At 36.2% G+C, this 13,621-nt stretch overlaps 1 protein-coding gene across 1 annotated transcript in view; it reads right to left on the bottom strand.

Annotated features, from left to right (window-relative positions):
• The window catches only part of LOC139716267 (uncharacterized), a 46,032-nt gene extending 33,501 nt beyond the window's left edge, over positions 1-12,531 (bottom strand). Inside the window, exons 1-4 of the mRNA XM_071627835.1 lie at positions 12,241-12,531; positions 7,005-7,103; positions 5,645-5,715; positions 4,899-5,012 (exon numbers count right to left, since the gene is read on the bottom strand). Coding sequence (XP_071483936.1) covers positions 4,899-5,012; positions 5,645-5,715; positions 7,005-7,103; positions 12,241-12,359 — 403 coding nt within the window. The 5' untranslated portion in view covers positions 12,360-12,531. The remainder of the gene's footprint in view (positions 1-4,898; positions 5,013-5,644; positions 5,716-7,004; positions 7,104-12,240) is intronic.
• Positions 12,532-13,621: the final 1,090 nt, after the last annotated feature.

Here is a 13,621-nt window from a genome sequence, read left to right as displayed (position 1 = left end):
TGTTAGGCGGGACCACTTCAACCACTTTAAGCACCCCTGCTCTTTACGATTAATAAATAAGGAGAGATTTTTACATGCAAGAGTTGTGACTCTCTCACACACGGGACCTCCATTTTATGTTCTTTCCGAGGAACAGAGTGTTTTGCCTCTTGCTAGTGGGGACGGTATGATCACACACAACATTGCTCAGTCGGAACCCGGGTCCTTCCTTTGGATTGTGAGGCAAACGTGCTACCGACTGAGCTAACTCACCGTCCTTTACTCACGAAATTTATATGATTTTCTGACTATCAAACCTTCATAATATCAAACCTTGTTACATTTTAGGATTAAGTAACCTTCGGGATAACAATCATCATCCAAAGAATAATTCAGGCAAGAGTACGAGACTAAAACGACGCATTCAAAATGTGTGCACTCGATTTGTCTTCAGTTGCATGAGATGTATTAACTTCCAAAGATGAACTTGTCTTCGGGGGTTTTTTTTCAGTCTTCTTTGACTTACAATATTTCCAGAACCGTTTCAGATTTTGCTTTATGTATTTACAGATGTTTTCATGCAAATAATGTTTTTATATTATATCAGCACTTTCTTAGTTTCAATCACGAAACATTAAGGCGGATTGGCCTTGTAATCACAATAGATCATGAATGTTTGAAATATTTGTGATTATCGATTATCGATTTCTACGGCACGACACACACACGGTACGAGACGCCTCAAAACGAATTAACAGCAAGACAATATTTCTGTTCTCAGTTAGCTCCATCCATCAGTGACTGAGATACCCGTTTAGGAGACCAATACGGATAGCATTGTATTAAGCATGGGTTTGACTAACATTCGTCCATTTTTTCAATACAAAGAGAAAAAGCAACAGAAAATTGCATAACTCGGTCGAATGTACGCATTAATTAGACAGACACTGGGCCTATTGTGTTGTGTGTCAAAAGAAAGAATGAAAGGAATATTTTAGTGATTGCGCCACTAGTGTATGACGCATACAAACGCACCCAATTAATTCTATATGCAAAATTCAAAGTTCACTATTCAAAATAAATCAAGCAATTGAAAATCTAGTTAAACGTCTGTCTGTCGGTTTCCACAATGGCCCTTGGTGACATTATACGAAAGAAAATTCAATTCCAACCCAAAAGTGTATCCATAGTTTTTACAGCAATGAATTTGGCATAAACCTGTAAATTAAAATTAAAAAAAAATATTTCTTAAGTCGGTGCTCCATTGACTTTACACAGGCACGAAAGAAAAACTTGCTGTGACTGCAACTTTTCTTTTCTTTTGATCACTATCCTTCGAAACTGTGATGATGATGATGATGATGGTGTTTGTATTACTTTCTCCACAGTTCTGCCCTGTCCATCCTGCCGAGCAGTTGCAGGAGAATCTATTCAGTTGGTCATTACACGTTGCGCCGTTCAGACACGGATTCGAGGCACATTCATTAATTTCTGCAGAGAAACGAGACAGAAAGCATTACTTCGTGTAACATTGCTCTTGTGTCGATAACGAATACATTTTGTATCATGAAAAGAGTCACTTTGGGAAAATCATATCTTCTCTGCATTGTACGGGGGAAGAACTAGGTTAACATGTTGATATCGAATTGTCTTCTCGCCCAGGATTTTTATTCTACGAGCCCAGAGTCTAATCCGCGGAAAGTATGACTTTATTCATATCAGTATGTTCCGCAGTTTTTTTTTCCACGCCATCTCGGTAGGCAGTCACACGAGATGGCGTTCAGGTGGTCGTTGCAGCTCCCGCCATGCTCACATGGATTTGAAAAGCATACATACCGAAGTAAAATAAGACATAGCAGGACCTATTGGCAGTAAAGCCAGTGTGTAACACCTTTCCCAGAACTCTGACACTAGTCTTGCACCACTAACCGCTTTCATTCTCGGAGCCTCATTTATTTTTCGTTTCGACAATGAGTTTTCACGTTTTTTTATTGTGAAAATCAATGTGGTACTAACATTCAGAATATAACAGAAATTATTCTGATAAAGGCAGAATAAGATACTAGTCGCTGTGAGAACCGTCGAGTTCTTGATAGATATTCTGCAGTGCTGAAAAGCCCAATTTCCCAAATTTAGCATCTACTTGGATGTTATGTGATCAAAATGTTTTTGTCTTTAAAATTTCTGATTCTTTCAAAATTTCTACATTTTGATTCATTCGCAATTAACGAACCGAATTGAATCGTCTTGACTTCAAACTTTCATTTGATTTCTATATGAACTGTTTATTTTTTTTTCCCCTCTCGATCCACCAGGTGATAGAGTAATGGTATAACATATACATGGAATTATGACCACTTCCAGAAAAAAAAAACGGAGTTATGTTACTAAAGGCCTACTGTTGTAATTATTCAGGATTCCCTCCACAATTGCGCAAATCATGTGACATAAATGACGTTCGTCACCTTTTCCCTGACACGACACGCCAATAGAAGCACATGGACACATATCTGATATCTTACGCAACTAACGGATATCATGGTATCAGAACATAGAACGTTGAGCATAAGAAACTCCTTTCCGAAAAAAAAAGTTCATGGAAATTGCATTATGATATTTTTAAGACAAATTATTAATAATAAGGTATTATAAATACCTTCACAGGTCTCTCCGTCCGGACCAAGCGAGAAGCCATCTTGACAAGAGCAATTGTAGCTCCCAGGCGAGTTGCTGCAAACTTGCGAGCAGTTGTTGGCTGAACTCGTACATTCGTCTATATCTGAGAAGAAATGTTCACATTCTGGCTGTGCGATGGATGGTATGGCTGCTAATACCAGACCAGTTACATCAAATCATCACATGGGAATCAAGAATTATATTAATCAGGCGTTTGCAGAGTTAAACGTACTTTACACTGGTCAGACCAAGTTTGGGGTTGTTGTTGTTGTCGTTGCCGCCGCCACTGCTCCTGCATGCTGCCGCTTGTTGCTGTTGTTGTTTTCTGTTTCTATCCTGACAGCTAACGTGATAGATTTTGACCTTGATGAATGCAGATCTATGGTGATTTCATGTCAATGGGTGCTAGTTCCCTAAAAAAAAAAACCCACACACACACACGCACACACACACACGCATACACACGCATACACACACACTCACACACACATTTTCGGTCATTTTGATTGCTGGCTTGCTATCTCCGTACGTGCGGCGTTGGGCATTTTCTCTGCTTTTGCACTACCACCTTCCCCACTCTATGTACGAACACACGCATAGCATAGCGCCGGAGAAACCGAGCAGTATCCCTGACATCGATCGGTAATATATTTAAATAAAATAAGTGCGTAAAATGTATTTGCAAACTGAAACTAGTGTAACAGAGTGGCACAGGTCCCTGACCATAGCGACATTTATAAAGTAGCCATTCAGAACTATAACAAAATATGTCTTACAAGTTTTCGTGCCACTTATGGACGACATTTTCCAGTTTTATAGAGTGCAGGGGAAGTCCCCCACCCCCGCTACATAAATGGAAATGCGTTCATCCATATTTACCCCAATACAAATTCCATGTTCGCTGAAGACTTTGTTAGTTATTGTATCGATGAAAAGTTTGCACTGTAGTCTGAGCGTTGGGCCACACATTTGATACGCAGACTTGGTTAATTGCAGCATTTTGAAGACTTTGCGATGAAGATCACTCTACAAAATGAAGTTGCTTGCGATGCTTCGTGAGGTCAACTCATCTCACTACCCTCTCCTGGTACATAGCAACGAGCATGTAGTGATTGAGTCCGTCCAGTATGATCTTACTTTCACAAGTTGACTGAACGAACGCTCTGCGAATGGCACATGTCGACGGGCAAACAATGAACAGCTTCACAAGCTCCTACGTCGAAATACGTCGGCATAATCTTGGCGAAAACTAATCGCGCGTGAAACCGAATCATGAAGTATTAATTGATCATATTTTAATAGCTAAATGCCATGTTACTTTGTTTACAATTTGTCATGTATTATTTACGTGTTTTAGCAGTTTACTCGTATTTTCTATGTCCTGAAGGGGAAATTGTATAAAGTGCATTCCGATTTGATGTGGGGAAACCTTGGAGGCATGGTGATGTGTGTCCGTCTTTCAGTAGAGAGATTGCGTGTGTCTCAAGCAGTTACCAGATGATGTTACCTTCAGTTAAGATAAGCCTGTATCATTACTCTTGCATCGTTTAATGTTATACGCCATAAAATACGAACATTGTCAATATTTGACAGCATTCCGTGCACAGTAACACAGACATTATACGCGCGATCTATCTATGACGAAGTTAGAGAAGATAAAATATACCTACGAAGATTACTGATGGAATCAAATGAAACATTCTTTCACTGAAAATGAGAGCTCGGAGACTAGCCGCTTTGCACATAATTTCGAAGAAAATTAACAGCGTTTCCCCTGTGCCAATCGAAGATGGCTCGAACGAATACGACCACGGTCGAAAGTGCAAGCATTGCATTAAAAGTAAAAGATGTATATCTAAGGTAGGACTATAAAAGAAGGAATGAGACTTGAATTTATGAAGTTATGACTACATTATGTAGATAAAGTAGGCAACAGGTACTTTAGTTTTAGCAAAAGAATATATGTATATAGATATGATATACTTATATACATTATGATGCCTCAACAGCGATATGGTTCATCAACATGATCAAGAGGCATGATAAGTACATGTAGATAATGTACATGTAGAAATGTATATATGTATTGACAAAGAAGCAAATTGGTAATGCATTTTTGGCCAATAAAGAATGAGTTTATTCGACTCGAATTATATATATATATATATATATATATATATATATATATATATATATATATTTGTATGTGTATGTGAGTGTGTGCATACATCAGCTAATAATACCTATTCCACAGTTTTTCCCTGTCCAGCCCGCAGAGCAGTTGCACGAGAATCCGTTTATCTGGTCAATACATGTCCCATTGTGTAGACATGGGCTTGAAGCACATTCATCAATTTCTGTTCGTAACAAAGAAAAAATGTATAGAGATAGATAGATAGGTAGATAGATAGATAGATAGATAGATATAAGATCTTTATTTTGTTTTTTGTTTGATAGTTTGTTTGTTTTTTATTGTTCTATATTCCACATTTCGACAAATAAATAAACCATAAACATAACAATACAAAAGCATGGATGAATTGTCAAGTACAGCATTCAAGACAATTTATCATGTGAAATATAAGGAATCTACAATTTATGAATTGATGTTAAGTATATATGTTATATACTATACATACGTGCATATACATGTTTATATATATACATACATATATATATATATATATATTATATATATGATATGTATATATGCAAGTATTTTTACGTAAGTGATGTGCATTCCACTCACTTCGTTGGTGTTAGCTGTAACATACGCTCCACAAATATTTATAAACAAACGTGTAGGTAGCAAGCTGAGAAGTTAAAAGATCCCCACAAAAATAAAAGACTGAAGGATGCAGCACTAGATAGTTCGTGGACAGAGCTTGTGCAATGATATAAGTTTAGATTTGTGCATTTATGTATCTTTGTGCGTGCACACGTATGTGCTTTTGCGTAGGTAAACGTTTCATAATGTGTCAACTATTACCTTCACATGGAGAGCCGTCAAAACCAGGACAGCATACACGCATGACGGCATATGTCTGTCGATATATGGTCCTAAGTAGTTAAAAAGAGAAACAATGATTAACATGTCACATAAAGCAATGACTAAAGAAGGTCTTGTGTTTCCTCTGTGATCTTCTTACATTTTCAAGCCAATTGTAAAGTCATAATAAGTTCTGCGCTTTCTTTAAAAAATCTACGTCAGCGAGGACTATGTCAAATTGTCTTGTTGCATTATAATTTTCACGACTCACGAGGGGACTGCATTCTACAAGCTTGGCTTTTTAGCAGTCCCCTCCATTTCCGACCTTTTCTTTCTTATGATTCAGTCACATTGTGCCCATGTATTTCTTCAACTAGTATGTTTATTGATTCATGTAAACAAATGACGTGTATCTAAATTTCATTTGGAAATGTAAAAGTTACATTGTACTTAATTTGTTTATATGAAATTGTCATATTATATGCTTTGGCCGCAAATGAAATAAAAATGAAATGAATGAAAAAATGAAATGAATACTCGATGTAAATAATTATCTTTCTTGTTTATTAGTCATTCAGTTTACTTGTACTTTTTTAAATTACTTCATTTCATTTCATTTCATTTATTCATTTTCATGATGACGGCTTTCTGGTCGAAAGACAGGTTTGACATTAAGAGATGTTTTCTCTCCGTACACTTGCATGTATTCAGGTTGTATATAGTTTATGATATAGATGTTTGATCCCCAAATTCCCAAACATTCCAAAATGGGTGATTTGAAATCATTATCAAAAAAAAAATCAATCATATTTTTATTGATTGAGCAAGATGGTAGTGGAAGTGTAAATGTGAACTAAAGTTGCCCTGGTTTACACTTAGTGGTGCTGGATTCATGTGCAGTTATACAGCTTTATCAGACATTGGTTCTTCTATTTAAAAAAATGGCACATGAAAGCACATTTTCCATGGTTATTTCAAAACATCATATTTCGATTCTTGTATATGCTTTGATTTACTTGGACAATGAAAACAATGAATAAATGTTTTGATTTCACAGACATTGGCGATGGGCAGGTTTCTTGATAAGCATTATCCAGTCAATTTCAGCAGCTACTTATAGTACAATAGGCGTGGAAAGAGGAGTAAATTCTAGCCTTTATCATTAATTTGTTTTTGCTGTACCAGTGAGTTGAGTTAAGAGCTATTTCTGTTCCTGCACATTATTTCAATGTCTTATTTTTGTACATGGTGATAACAAACTCAATCAAATAAAATCAAATCAAACCTTGTAGAAACTACACATCATATCGACCTCAGTACATGATATTGACAAACACTGTTCAGAGAACTGTCATCATACCTTGATTTATTACATACTGTTCTGAAAAGTCCCGTGAAACATGAGCCCCTGTATGTCTGCATAGCGGTTGTCCTGCGTGTTCTGTTCGCTCTATAATACCTGAAAGATGAAAAGGAAAACTTACAGTGATGTATTGTTGAAATAGTAAGTATTTTTGAGTGAAACAAATTCCTTGAATTACGGACTTATGTTGTCTTTGAATTTTGAAATCATTTCATTTGCAAAGGAGGGATTGAGAGCTAGCATTAGTTAATTCACTTTTTAAAGATGAACAGACTATCGAGTAAATCATAGCACATAATTCCGACTTTGACAAATTGTGAAATGGTCATAAGTGTACCACTGCCTACAAAGGAAGCGTTTCTGTGACTCTTTTCTTTCGGGTTTTTTTTTTCTCTCTCTCTTCTTGGTATAGCGACATCGTTTGAATTCCATGCACAATTCTTTATTTTGTTTGCTACAACAGTAGCACGAAATATTTTCTTCCACAAGTTGAACCCACACACTACAAGCATTGACCCCATTTTCGCAGTTCGTTCTTTGCTTCGCTTCACAATGAGAAACATGTGTGATTCATGTTTGATACACTAATTCACAACGGCATATCTGTATTGTACTTCCAAGTTTTGCTGTATTACAGATATTCCTTTTTCTAATTATACTTTTTAAATTTTGTATTGTAAATTATGAGCAAACTTTGGAAGTGAATCCAGACTGCCAGGAACATGAATTTCAATGATGAAATCACAGCTGTACTGAATATAGGCGTGCAAAGAAAATGATTTTTGTTTCACGTTTTGTCCTGTTGTCTTTATTTTCATGTAATTTGTTAACATAATCAAGTAGTAAATAATAACAATAACAATAACAATAATAATAATAATAATAATAATAATAACAATAATAATAATAATGATAGCACAGGGTACCTATAATGCGCCAATTTCACATGACTAATGTGCTCAAGGCGCAGAAAGGAAAGGAAAGAAGAGAAACTTTTAAGGTCGTTCATCTGTGTAGGTCTGATATAATCTTTGGAAGGTGGTGTTGTGCTAAATGGAAAAGGTATAATCACCATTTACTACCATTCCTTCCGCTATCTGACACTTTTCAAAAATAGATTGATTCATTAATGCATTTGGATTTATGAATATTTTCCTTGACTAGCAATATATAGTAACTGGGCTTCCAGTTCACTGCAAGTACGAAATACATTTCAACACTCCGGATATATTTTGGGATGCTCCAGTAGTCCAGCGGATATAGAAAAATCATGCACTTTATGGTAAAAGCACCATACTTGGTACACATGTACATGATGCCAATATAAGTCATTTCTGATATGGAAGCCACTCTGATTCTCCCTTTGGCGGCCGTGGCGGCCATTTTTCAAAATGGCCGCCATGTGATATAGCAATGGTGTGTATTTTGGAAACTATAAGTCCGATTGTCGTGATTCTTGTACCAAAGTATAGGTTTTGAGGGTCAAGGATTACAATGAAATAATTTTTGAGAGGATAAAACCATGGCAACCTACTTATTGGCGGCCATTTTGAAAAAAATATGGCCACCATGTTAGATAAAAACATATCATTAAAACGTATGGACAAAGGGTCATGACTCTGGTACCAACTTATATATTTTTGTGGTCAAGGACTCCCATAAATTCAACTGTAAGTGAATATGAATCGCTTCATCCTACGTTTTGGCGGCCATTTTAATGCATATGGCTGCCATACAACAGAAAATGAATATTGTATACCTTCGAACTCAAAAGATATATAATCACGATTCAAGTGTAAAAGTATAGTTTTGGGGTGAAGGTTTCCAATTTAATGACGTTTTAGCAAAGTGAATAGGTTCATCACATCCTTTGTTTTGGCGGCCATTTGATAAATATGGCCTCCCTCCAGTTATATAGCGTACAAGTGTTATGAAAGCGGGATGCCCATTGTGGATTGATTCTGGTGTAAACGTTTGTTTTTGAGTTCAACAATTACTTGTTCACTCATTTTTAGTATTCTAATGTGGAACGTCTGGGCATAGTTAACTTTGGAAGCATTTTGGAAAATATGCTCAACTTCCTTTATAGGATTTATGTGTGTACAGTGTATGTGAAAAACATGATCTTCACAATTTCATGTCTGAAGTACATATTTCTCACGATTATACAGTTTCTAGACATATAGACTCTCGCTTTCTCTGGTCCCTGGACCATAGAATGAAAATCATAGTTTCCAACCAATATAGTACATCTGTTTCCTTTGGAAATATGACACTAAGTGTGAGAAAACTTCTAAAGCTTATTGGGTCACTTACATAAAATGTAAACACACTACAATTATGTATGCCTGTAAAATTCATGATTGACCAGGCTGTTCTGATACTTACAACTACACTGAATCTTATACATCAAACCATAAAGTAAATACAATAGGTAGTATACAATACATCATTATAGGTTTACATCTAATTGTAATTTGCAGCGTAGTGGGTAAAGAATCAGCCTCATGAAAACAAATCAGATCTTCTGCCAAAGTTTTGTATCCTATACCAACATCATTTCTTTTAGACAAAGCTGGACATGATAGGGTTTTGTGTGTGTGTGTGTGTCATCATCTTGACATTTGAATATGATGTACTTGGTCCAATCTGTTTCTTTCCTGGGAGCTGGTTTGTCTCGGTTGAAATGAGCTTTGCTTTTGAAGCCATGTTATCCTACAAATAAACCCAATTACCAATTACTTAAAAAGATAACATTTTATATAAATGTGCTTCACAGAGGTAAAGCAAAAAAGAATATGTGTACATTTTTTCTAGAAATGTGACAAACATTTTCGTTAAATGGATTTGTGGATGTGAATTTTACCTTTTGATGTACAGTAATTTGTAAAAAACAAGAACAAGGAAAAATCAAATCATCTGTTTCTGTGAGTAGTTCTACTCTGAATACATTACTTGTTATAGTTGATCTATATGCATTAATTTTTATCAATGATTTTAGCCTCTTGAACTGAATTTCACCCTACCCTAACCTCAAAGAAACTATACAAATATATATTTCATGCATTTGCCATTCTCATATGGAATAAGGATTAAGGTTTCATAATTCAAAAGCAACTTCTACAGGTAAATGGAAAGTGGGCGTTTCAACGCAATTAACGTAACACTGCCCATCCAAAATATAAACTACAAGAAAAATTATGCTAATTTATGAATTTAAGGAAAACCTCAAAAAAATACAAATTTTGGGGTTCATAATTATTGGAAGATAAGACTGCAGAATGAAATATTCAGTATATCGATCTTTCTACTTACCATCAGCACCAGTAGAAATACTGAAGACATTCTCTAAAGCGCACCTGCATCTACATAATTATGCATTAACGTTCATCACTGCTCATCAATGGATGATCAGGAACAATAATTGTTTTGGATTGTCAGAGCTCATTCGATTCCTTTATATGATTCCTTATAATTTTGTGTAACAGTTTTGACAAGGTCATACTATGAAATAATGAAAAGAACTGAGAACTTTAGAAAGCAATAGGTCTTATAAGACTGCAATAATCATGTTTTTGTGGCTGGAAACTATGACATTACACTTATTGTGCTCTCCTGTCTATGCATCCAAAATTGGGGGGAAAGTCTTCTATTCCATTCTCACCATTTACTCTACCTAACTTATATTCAACATAATTATCTTTATAGTATTCCAGGTATGCAACAATTGTACTTATGTGATGTTCAATACCTATACTTGAATAGTGAATGTGATAGAGGTATGATCAATCAACAACAATCAACGAACAATAACGAACTAAACGCCGCAACAACAAAGGGGGTTCATTTACCAATAAAAGGTGAACGATTCTTGTCAATGGGACAATACATATGGCAAGTGAGGGTGTATATATATATATATATATATATATATATATAATGATTATATATGGTGGCCCCTCAGAAAACGGAAAGGAATATTTTTTTCGAAACAAAAACGAAATTGTCCAATTTGGTTGAGTTCTTTTCTTTCTAGACATGTTTTTGTTGATCATTAATTTTTTACTTTATTTGATCAAAGCTCAGCAACGGAGACTACCCAACAATTGAAGGTGAATTTTCGACAATAATCCTATTCAAGCATTCCACATTGTGATGTGCGGCCTCAATTCTTTGTTAGTCTCCCAAGGCAGTGGTTTTTGTTCGATGCTGAAATTTGTTGAATTGAGCTAAGAAATTTACGCTCTACCCGTCTTTACAAAAACATCTGTAGAATAAAAACTACTCAACCAAATCGGATGATTTTGGTGTTATTCTTCTTCTAGATAAATTCTCTATAACTTTATTTCATTCATTTTTGCATAAAGTAATGCAAATGTGCAAATTATTTGCGAAAACTCGCGTTTCCATTAATTCTATGCCACACTGTATATAATGTGTGTGTGCGTGTGTGTGTGTGTGTGTGTGTGTGTGTGTGTATACTCTATGTAGTGCGGCAGTCATATTTATCAAAATGGACCTGAAAACGAGATGTGTTAGTTCTATTCATCAGCAAATGCTTGTTTAAAATCATTGACCCAATTAGTTTCAAAGACGTACAGTATAGTATTGCGGTGGCCATGTTTTAAAATGGCAGCCAAAACATATAGGATGTGATGGTTGTATACACGAAAAGATGTATCCATATAAATAATTGAACCTCAAAAACATATTTTTGTACCAGAATCATGAAGATGCATCCATTGGTTTTAAAGATATATGAATAGAATGTAGAGCAGCAGCCATGCCTTTTTTCAAAATGGCCGCTAATAAGTAGGTTACCATGGTTTTATCCTCTCAAAAATTATTTTATTGGAATCCTTGACCCTCAAAACCTATACATTGGTACAAGAATTATGACAATCGGACTTGAAGTTTCCAAAATACACATCATTGCTATGTCACATGGCCGCCATTTTGAAAAATGGCCGCCACGGCCGCAACAGGCAGAATCAGAGTGGCTTCCATATCAGAAATGACTTGTATTGGCATCATGTGCATGTGTACCAAGTATGGTGCTTTTACCATAATGTGCATGATTCACCCTATATGTGCTCTATATCCGCTGGACTACAGCTCCAATTGAAGGGAGTTTTATCAGGGCAAGAGTTTTCTTTGAAAGACATTGATATAGCATTTGCATGTATTGCTAGACGGGTACATTCTGAAAATGAAAGTGCTTTCGATTACTCACAGTGCACCTTGGGTGCAGTTCTCTGGAACTGGAGTGGACTGCGCGGCCGTCACCGAGAAAATTGTCGCGAGGATGACGGCTCCGACTGCCAGCCCGAGTGCCAGGGTCGAATGCGTCATGATGTGATGGTTGGGTGGCCCAATCAATGGTCTCTATGACAGAACTAGCAAAATAGGCGATAGTTTGGATGGTGGTGGTGGTGCGGGTAGACGTCGGGGCATCGGTAGCGGTAATAAGTATACACAGGTGATGGTTGAAGTTATTTTCAGGATGATGAGGATGTTTCGCTATGTTTTGTCGAAGAAGGGAAATAAAATTCGAACTGAATTGAATTGAGGATGAGGAGAACGAGGATTGGAAACAGAAGGGGAAGCCCAGGAGCTGTTCATATGAACGATGCTGTGAGGTGTAGAATCAAACAATCAAATCTACTGAAACTGAAACTGAAAGGTGCATGGTTGTGAATACACGTAGTAAGAAATTATCTCCGCTATAGATCTGTCCCCCAACGAGCCTCCAAATTCTCGAAATTATGTCAAGGATCATTATATGAGAGTTTTGCCAATCCAGGCCGACAGTTTCGAAATAATGATGATAATAATGATGATGATGATGATGATGATGATGATAATAATAATGATGATGATAATAATAATAATAATAATAATAATAATAACAATAATTACAATAATAATAACAATAAGAAGAAGAAGAAGAAGGAGGAGGTGTAAGGTTATATAAGCGGAGTTCAGTGGCAGATACTGTTGGTCTCAGCTGATATTTTTTGTGAGTTTTGTTGTTGTTGTTCAAGTCGTCTATTTATGCTCAGACTCGAAGCCTCGTTAAAAGACTAATCATCACACGGCCCCAACGGACCCCAAGTTATGTAAATTTCCTAAGTATGAGGGACACACGTGACCAATTTCTTGTTTGGAAATATCTCGTTTTCATCTTTCGTTGGCCAATGACAGAACAAGAAATTCTCCCTATTAAATCACCTCAAACAGGAAAGAGGGTTTATTTTGTGCTGTTAAGATGCTTATTTTTTCAGTAATTTTTTTTTTTTCTTGAAAGTATCAATGCAAGAGAAAATACTAGATCAAATCCGAGATGAAAAGAGACGGCACAAAACGCATGAGATAGGGGTCGGGGGTCGGTCTGACTTAAAAAAAAAAAAAAATAGGAGTATGGTGCAGACCAGTACAAGAGTTAGGGTTCTATAGTATGTTCTATTCCTACTACTCCTTGTGGAGCCCATGTTATGGACAACTCGCTTTTTGATGAAGAAAATCTATGGGAGGCAAGAACCATTGCAAAAACCTGGATTGTAGCGGTTTTCGTGATTTATGTTCAATTTTAGATGTATTCTTTAGAGCTATTT

The sequence above is a fragment of the Diadema antillarum genome, unplaced genomic scaffold (assembly GCF_040938485.1).
Source record: "Diadema antillarum isolate AM-2024a unplaced genomic scaffold, OU_Dant_1.0 scf00000063, whole genome shotgun sequence".
Classification (NCBI taxonomy): Eukaryota; Metazoa; Echinodermata; class Echinoidea; order Diadematoida; family Diadematidae; genus Diadema; species Diadema antillarum.
Note: the sequence above shows the minus strand (reverse complement) of the source record. Positions and strands in the feature narration are given on the sequence as shown.